General features: G+C 40.4%; 1 protein-coding gene across 17 annotated transcripts in view; it reads right to left on the bottom strand.

Annotated features, from left to right (window-relative positions):
* SGIP1 (SH3-domain GRB2-like (endophilin) interacting protein 1) overlaps positions 1-7,605 on the bottom strand; it is a 226,394-nt gene that overhangs the window by 110,496 nt on the left and 108,293 nt on the right. For 9 of the 17 annotated variants that reach the window (XM_015565995.1, XM_006766889.2, XM_015565994.1 and 6 more), the window contains 2 exons: positions 6,374-6,398; positions 5,286-5,369 (listed from right to left, as the gene is read on the bottom strand). In XM_015565995.1, the coding sequence (XP_015421481.1) occupies positions 5,286-5,369; positions 6,374-6,398 (109 nt within the window). Of the gene's footprint in view, positions 1-3,402; positions 3,475-5,285; positions 5,370-6,373; positions 6,399-7,605 lie in introns of all 17 variants that reach the window. The other 8 variants (XM_006766890.2, XM_006766894.2, XM_015565996.1 and 5 more) reach the window with 2 other exon arrangements.

Genomic DNA, 7,605 nt, shown 5'->3' with positions numbered 1-7,605 from the left:
ATATATTTATTCAAATGGAAACATTTTGACTTCCATGTTGCTCTTATATACAATCAGTTCCAACAATATCCAAAGAGTATTCATCCAAATCGTTAACTAATTTTTTAGCTTTTCTAATACTAACTTATTTTTTTCCTAACCATCCCCTTAATAGACTATAAAGGAAATCAGCTTCAAATTAGTTAATTCAGCACCTAGGTATTAAAAATGGTGTTGATATTCTTTACAAGTGGCTTTAAAAAACAAATTACTAAAACAGAATAATAGGATTCATCATGGATTTTTCTGTCATCCATGTGTCCTATGCCTCCAGAAACACACATCATTGCAAAATGAATGGAAATCAGCATTATTCTCTTTAGATTATTTGAAAGTTCTATTTTGACTCCTAGCACAACCATGATATATGGCCACAAGCACTTGAGCAAGAATGTGGCCTTATCCAAAAAGAAATTACTAGGATTCTCTACTTTTTGTGAGCAGAAGGCAAAAAGACAAATCAAGTTGGTGATGGAGGGTTCGTTCATTCAGCATTCGGGTATTTAGCACATAGAGCAATGGTATGTCACTGGGCACAAGCAGATTTCAGAACAACACAAAATAAATGGTGACATGTGAGGCTTGAAGACAGAACCTCTAATTCTGCAATCACAAATGAAGGCGAGTTGGACCACAATGTGAACAGTTAACACTCAATTTGACAAATAGGCAGGAGAAGTAAGCTTTTCATGTTTGCATGTAGGACCACTAGAAAACCAAATTAGAGGTAACCAACATGATTGATTAATACTTACTGAATGTTGCCTGGGCACTCTAAGAACCCACAATAGCTTAGTAAGGGTGAACACGCATAAGGAATAGATAATATGTCCAAGTCCTCTCTCTTCCTTAGGACTGCCACTGTACTAGAATTTATAAATGCAAGAACTATGCCAATGTTTTCACTGACCAGAACCCAAGAACACAGGCCCTGTGCCCCTCTTCCTTTTTCCTGCTCCTAAAAAATATTATATACTCAGACTACATCATTTTAACTTTTCCACATAATTGCCTTCATTGAATTAGTGCTTTACTGATATTCTTTCTACTTTGAGCAAAGGTTGTTCTAAAAACCTGTCACATCAACTCTGCACCTGTATGAGCTATAAAGCTATTTCTGAAGACACGGTTCATTAAATTATGAGCCAACTAATAATAAAAAATCTCTTCCATGGGGAATAGGCATTGTTCCTCTTTTCTTTTTGTTGTTTTCTTTCTTTTTTAATTCGTACTTTGCCAATCTGTTTGCATATGACTTCTTTGCAAAATTCTCCAAATCCTTCTTAGAAAGCACATATAATAAATTTAATATACAAACTTAACTTTTATAATAATGGGAATAAAATAGTCAAAGTTGATCCGAAAGAACTAAACTCATGAATTTTGTAATCAGTATACTACCATTGATAGACCTTTTAGTTATTAAACAATTCTTCAATACATAGGATTGTTATCTAAAAACTGATGAGATTAGTTAAATTACTGAGTTCAAAATTTTCAGTTCTATAGTTTGCCTCTATGATAATTTCATTTCTATTACCAATGTTTTTCTATCACCAATCCCAGTTTCTATGGAAACCAATGGAAGATTGAGATGAGAAGAAAGCAAAACTTATATAAATTTTTTTTCTTTTAAAATAGGAACATTTTAATCACAAATACTATACATAAACAAAAAATCATAAAAATACATTCTTTTGGGAAGATATTCAACACACACACCCACCCACACACACACACAGAGAGAGAGAGAGAGAGAGAGAGAGAGAGAGAGCGCGAGAGAGAGAGAGAGCGCTTTATTAGAAGAATCTGGCCTCATTCATGCTAGTGAATTCTTACAAATATATTTGGTTTCACAAAATGAAATTATCAAGTTACTAATAATGATTCTTCTGGTAAACCCTAAGAAAGAAACAATTCTCTTGGTTTAACCACTTAAGCAAGTGCAGCTCATACTGGTAATAAGTGAAGGTAATGGCTCTATTGATTTTCATTTGGAAAACGTTGTAGAAGCAAGGAAGAAGATAAGTGGGGAAATATTTAAAAATTAGGCTTAATAATACAAGCAACAGTGGCTACTCAGCATTATATAGCGTCATTTTTTCCTTCGAGTTGGAGTTATACATTATTTTACTTTTTTCTTTTGTGTGTTGTCCAAACTTCTACACTTTGTATAAGTAACTTTTATTATGTGAGTATATAACTGTTATTTAAAGATAATTGAGGCTTGTATCAACGTTACTCTTAATAGGCATTTTACTTTGGTCAGGCTTATTATCTGTTCTCAGATAATATGATGGGCTAAATCAATAAATGTAGCAACAATTGTGTTTAGTTATACATTTATCAAAGTTCTCAGTTTCCACCAAGAGTGCTCCTGTTTTCCTAGGTCAGCTCATGGCCACATAGTAGTCGTCAGGTGAGAAATGTTAAAGACACAGGTTGTACTGCCTAAATATGATCTTTTTGCCACTGAGATGGACTTGACTCATTTTGCAGATAACCCTGTGGGACAGCACTGTCCAATAGAACTGTCTGTGAAGATGGAAAGGTTCTAGATGTGTGCTGTCCAATATCATAGCCACCAGCCACAAGTGGCTCTGGAATACTGGAAATGTGGCAGCGTGATTGAGAAACGGAACTGTAAATAGGCCACCATATTGAACAACACTGCTATCGTTGTTCCCTCCCCTAGGCCAAGATCAGCATCCCTGAGTCAACATCCTTTAGTCAAGGACAGTGTTCCCACAAGCCACGGTCCTGCCAAATTCCTAATGTTACTGAGATAATGCTTTTCCTAAAAAATGATTACTCAGTTTGTATACCATGCTTATTTTGGAGCCAAAGATTTCTTATAAATAAATTCTTTTTAAAATCTGAATACCTTTCCTTTGTCTCAGATAAAGGAAACACATTTTTTTGCCTTGTCACTCTTTTAAAAAAAAATGCTTATATTGATTTTGAGAGAGAGAGAAAGGGAGAAGGAGATAGAGAAACATGGATCAGCTGCCTCCCATATGCATCCCAACCAGGGATCAAGCCCGAAAGCTGTGCATGTGCCCTGACCAGGAAGGGAACTGGCAGCCTTTTGGTGCACAGGACCATGCTTGACCAACTGAGCCACACCAGCCAGGGATGCCTGCTCACTCTTTAAAAGTATATTCAGACATCAGCATATAGAGTCTACATGATTGATTTAAACACTGGCTCCACGTTTTCAAAAAATAATTTGGAAATAACTAAAAAAGACTCTTCTTAATTGGAGTAAATAAATGCTACTCTTTTTTTCAAGTTTCAGGTTGGGATTTTACTTACTGTTTCTACAAACCCTTGGAAATTTTAAACTAAAATCTGTTTCCTTACCGAAACTTTTTTTCCTCCTTCACGCGCACACTCTGCTTTGTTATTGTAGGGTGGTTCATGTGGGCTGGGCTGCTGGAATTGATTGTTTTCATGTAGAAAAAGTTGTTAAAGGATCTGTTTGTTCTTTAAGACACATATAAAGAATCACATGGAGTCAGCAAACATACCACAGAAGAAACAATTTCTAGGCCAAATTGTAGGGCCTACCAATCTTGGCAGGGTTCCTTAAACAAAGAGCGGACTTTGGGGCCCATAATGAGGCTCTATTCAGCAGGCCAGTGCAGCCAGGTCAGGAGAAGAGAGAAGCGGAAGGAACATCCCAGGCAGGAGAGACTGTGTGGATCTAGTCCTCATTCAGCCAGTTCTTAGTTGACGGGCAGAGAACAGACACCAGGACACACTAAGACTGAACAGAAATGGATGTATTGCTAATCAAAGTACGAAAATTTAGCTCCATTATACTTTACCCTGGACCTAAGCCTTCCTGAGGGTCATCAATACATATAGCACACACAGTTGACAGCCCCAAATCTGGGCCTTTCCTGTACACTTGCTCAGGATGAGCAGAGATGATGCCCTCAGGCCATGTATAGGTGGAAATCTGCACTGTTTAGGAAAAAGTTAAAGTGTTGCCTGCATAGTTAGAGTTTGTCTCTGGGTTAGAATGCATTGTAACACACAGCTGCCGGAAATCTCAGACACCAGGACAAACAGTTCTGTAGGGGACAGGTACATTCGGCTACGTGGGGAGCAAGACACGCCCACCTTCCTACATGGAACCTTGCCACAAAGCCTCTGTATATTAAACTGCAAAAGCATGGTCACCAGAGATGGGCTTCAGCGGATTTTGAGGAACTGAAATAAGCTCAAATACATTAAGCCTGTTGTGTAGCCCTGTGTTGACAAGCCATTTATAAGCATGCACCATCACCTACAGTTTATATAACTACACCAATTGAAACCATAAATTTCCACTTCAGACACCCAGAGACAATAATTTGGAAGCTAACTCAGCCATGTAAAAGTGGACTAGGTCCACAGATGCAAGGTCTTAATCAATCTGAATTTGAAAGAAAATCAGGTTGAGGTCTCTAAGGACCAGATGCAAACAGAAACTTGGACCCCTAGGGCCCTGGTATGATAAGGAGTTTTCAAATTCGGTGACCACAGTTAGTGGGGGAACTTGGGTAACGTTTCCAAATAGTACAACTAGCAGCTTGTACAACCTACGAAGCTGCGCATCCTGTTTCAGAGAACATGTATTTATTTAGAATGTAGCCTTTTTCAAGTGGGTCTGCATTATTTCCTGAGAAATTGAAATTAAATAATTCCCCTTTCCTAATAATCAGGGAGACTTACGGTATTTCCAATGAAGAAACAAAGAGGGCACAGGTACTAATAAGTAACTTTATATGACTTGGAATGTGGTGGTACAGGAGCACTCAGGGAACTCCAGTACAAAGCCCTGAGCTGGAGTGGACAAGTCCACAGCATCACGGCCAGGCTCATTAATGCTGCCTGGACTCATAGTTGCCCACACCATGCCAGTGCCGTACCAGGCACCTGGGTGCATAGTCCACCAGAGATTTAAACTGGTGGTCCCTGGAAGAGCAGAGAACACGGAGGTAGCCATGGGGCCTCACAGACAATGAGCTGGTGGGTGGGAGGGACTTTAGAAAAAGGAAAAAGGACAAGACTGAGGGTGGCAGAGGGAAAGAAGCAAGAAATAGCAATCCAGCCTGGGAGCAGTAGGGAGAGAAAGCAGAGAACAGCTAACGGAGCCTTGCAGGGGCCAGAACGGAGGGGACAAGAGAACCCAGGGAGGGGACCCAGACAGCAGCGAAGAGAAGACACAGTAGCAGAGAGAGAGAGAGAGAGAGTACCTGCGAGAGAGTTAACGAGAGGGCTCTGAGCCAGAAGCAAGAGGTGAGGAGAAGCTGAGTCTTCTGGGTCTTTTTTTTCCCCTGCTGAATAGAGCCTTGATTATAGTGTTACCCAATGTCTGGTAAATTTCAGTCTATTCTCTTAACATTTCATGGCAAGAACTACATGAATGCAAAAGGCACCCCAAAGCTAAGAACCCTGAGTCAAATGTGGGCGAAAAACTCGTGCTATAGCTGCGCTTAGCACCCCAATGTAGGTATATTATTATAAAGGGTGATTTTTCAAAACAAATTTTTTTAACCACCAGGTTTATTTTCGTTCCCACTCCAGCCCAATGAGCCTAATGTGAGTTAATTCCCTCCCCCCACCCCAGTGACAGCTGTTCTTTTGAACCTTATGAATAGGCATCTGATTTAGATTTGAAAGAAATCATTTTAGAAGTGGGTGCGGACTCCCATAAGCACAACTCAGATAAATCCAAGCCAAGGCACCACAGACTTCTTTAAAAATCAAGAAATCTGGTGACCAGCAAGGAGTCAGAGTTACTGTTAAATCTAAACCCAGTGGATGCATTTTCCTCCTTCAGGCTGTAAATTCAGGCATAAGTGGTTTCAAGACCATTCCCTACTTGTGAATTTAATATAGAAAATGTATCTGCAGCTCAACTACAAAAGGGGGAAAGTTCCTTTCAATTTTATTGGAGCTCAGCTCCATTATGACTTTGTGGCCTCTGTTAGAGAAAAACATTCTCCCATAATGAGCTTTTATATCATTAAGTTGGACATGAAATAACAGTTGATGGTAGCAGCCCCTGCAGGAACTGACTGGTTTGTGACCCACCATAGTTTGCTTGCCTAATCTGGGCAGGGTTTTAGGTGAATACAATAAATAAGTTTAACTTGACCAAGACTACATGTATGTCCCATGCAATTCCTACAGAATACTGTAACAGTGAGAGGTCTGAAACGCCATTTAAGCTACTTTTTCCCTATAGAAAGCAAAAAGAAAAGCAATGGGGCTTTAAGAAATTTAAACATAGCATATACTGAAGTGCAAACCTACTAAAAATGATCATTTAAATACTTACAATTCCATCTCTATCAGGTGAACCTCTGTAACAAAAAGAAATTTGTAGCTATTAGGAAAATGAATCATTCTTGCTACATAGACCAAAGTATAACAAGAAACATTAACCACCTCTCCCCCCACCTCCCCTGTTCTCACCCCAGTAAATCCATCTAATGCAAACTAAATCAAAACAAATTGGTCCAGTGGTATTTGAGTGTGAGGCATGTGTATGTGTATGTGGGAGCGAGATTCTCATTAAAAGCTGAAGTCCAAAAGGCACCAAGTTGCTGCAGCAGTTTTTGTCCCCTTTGAAGAGGAGAGCTCATTAAGTGTCTGTCCCAGTCTATGGCTCGATTTAAAACTAGCACCGGGAATGTAAACCAACTGGTTCTCTCTCATCTTCTCCATGGGAGTGGTCTTGAGTTTCCCCCATAAGAAGAAACTACTATGGTATTGTTCAACTTACTTTGAGAATCTGTATTTTCTTCCATATTTCTCTACTTATTGCTCCAATGATTATAGGAAAGCAGGAAAGAGAGGGCAATGTTTCCTCAGGGCTCACTCTGATGACTCAGGGGAGTTCACCATGGTGGCACAGTGTGTGCCACAGTGCTCAGGAGTAAGGATGTAGAACAGGATGACTCTGAGTGTCCAGACTCCACCACTTGTTGGTTCTGTAACCTCAGTAAGCCAACTTAGATCAAATAATGTATATAAAGAATTTATAGGGAAACTAAGATGGCGACATAGGTAAATATCGGGAAATTGCTGCCTCCCACAACAACTTCAAAAATAAAATGAAAAGACAAAACAGACATCACCCAGAACTACAGGAAGGCTGGCTGAGTGGAAATTCTACAACTAGAAGGAAAGAAAAGCACACTGAGAGCCAGAGGAGCTGCGGAAGTGAAGTGCAGAGGTACGGAGGTTCGCGTGCCGAAAGGGTCTGGCACCTGAGGACATGGCTGTCTTTTTGAAGTTCATGAAACAAGAATGCTCCCGACTGCTCTGAACTCCGGTTCCGGGAAGTCTCTGGGGACCCAGGACTCATACGGGGAGAAACTGGACTGTCTGGCAGCAGGCAGAACTCGGAACTCGAGGGTGGCTTTCCCTCAGAGGTGCTTGCAGCAATTATCGGGACACTGAGACACGCGGCCCCTTAGGGCAGGGCTGAGGATCAGCCATAGCTGCTTGCTCTGCCCTGTTGATTCCTTGAGACCCCGCCTCACCTAGGCTGCGGCAGAGGCTTTT

Source organism: Myotis davidii, unplaced genomic scaffold, assembly GCF_000327345.1.
Source record: "Myotis davidii unplaced genomic scaffold, ASM32734v1 scaffold122, whole genome shotgun sequence".
Taxonomy (NCBI): domain Eukaryota; kingdom Metazoa; phylum Chordata; class Mammalia; order Chiroptera; family Vespertilionidae; genus Myotis; species Myotis davidii.
This window is presented reverse-complemented; position numbering and strand designations above follow the sequence as displayed.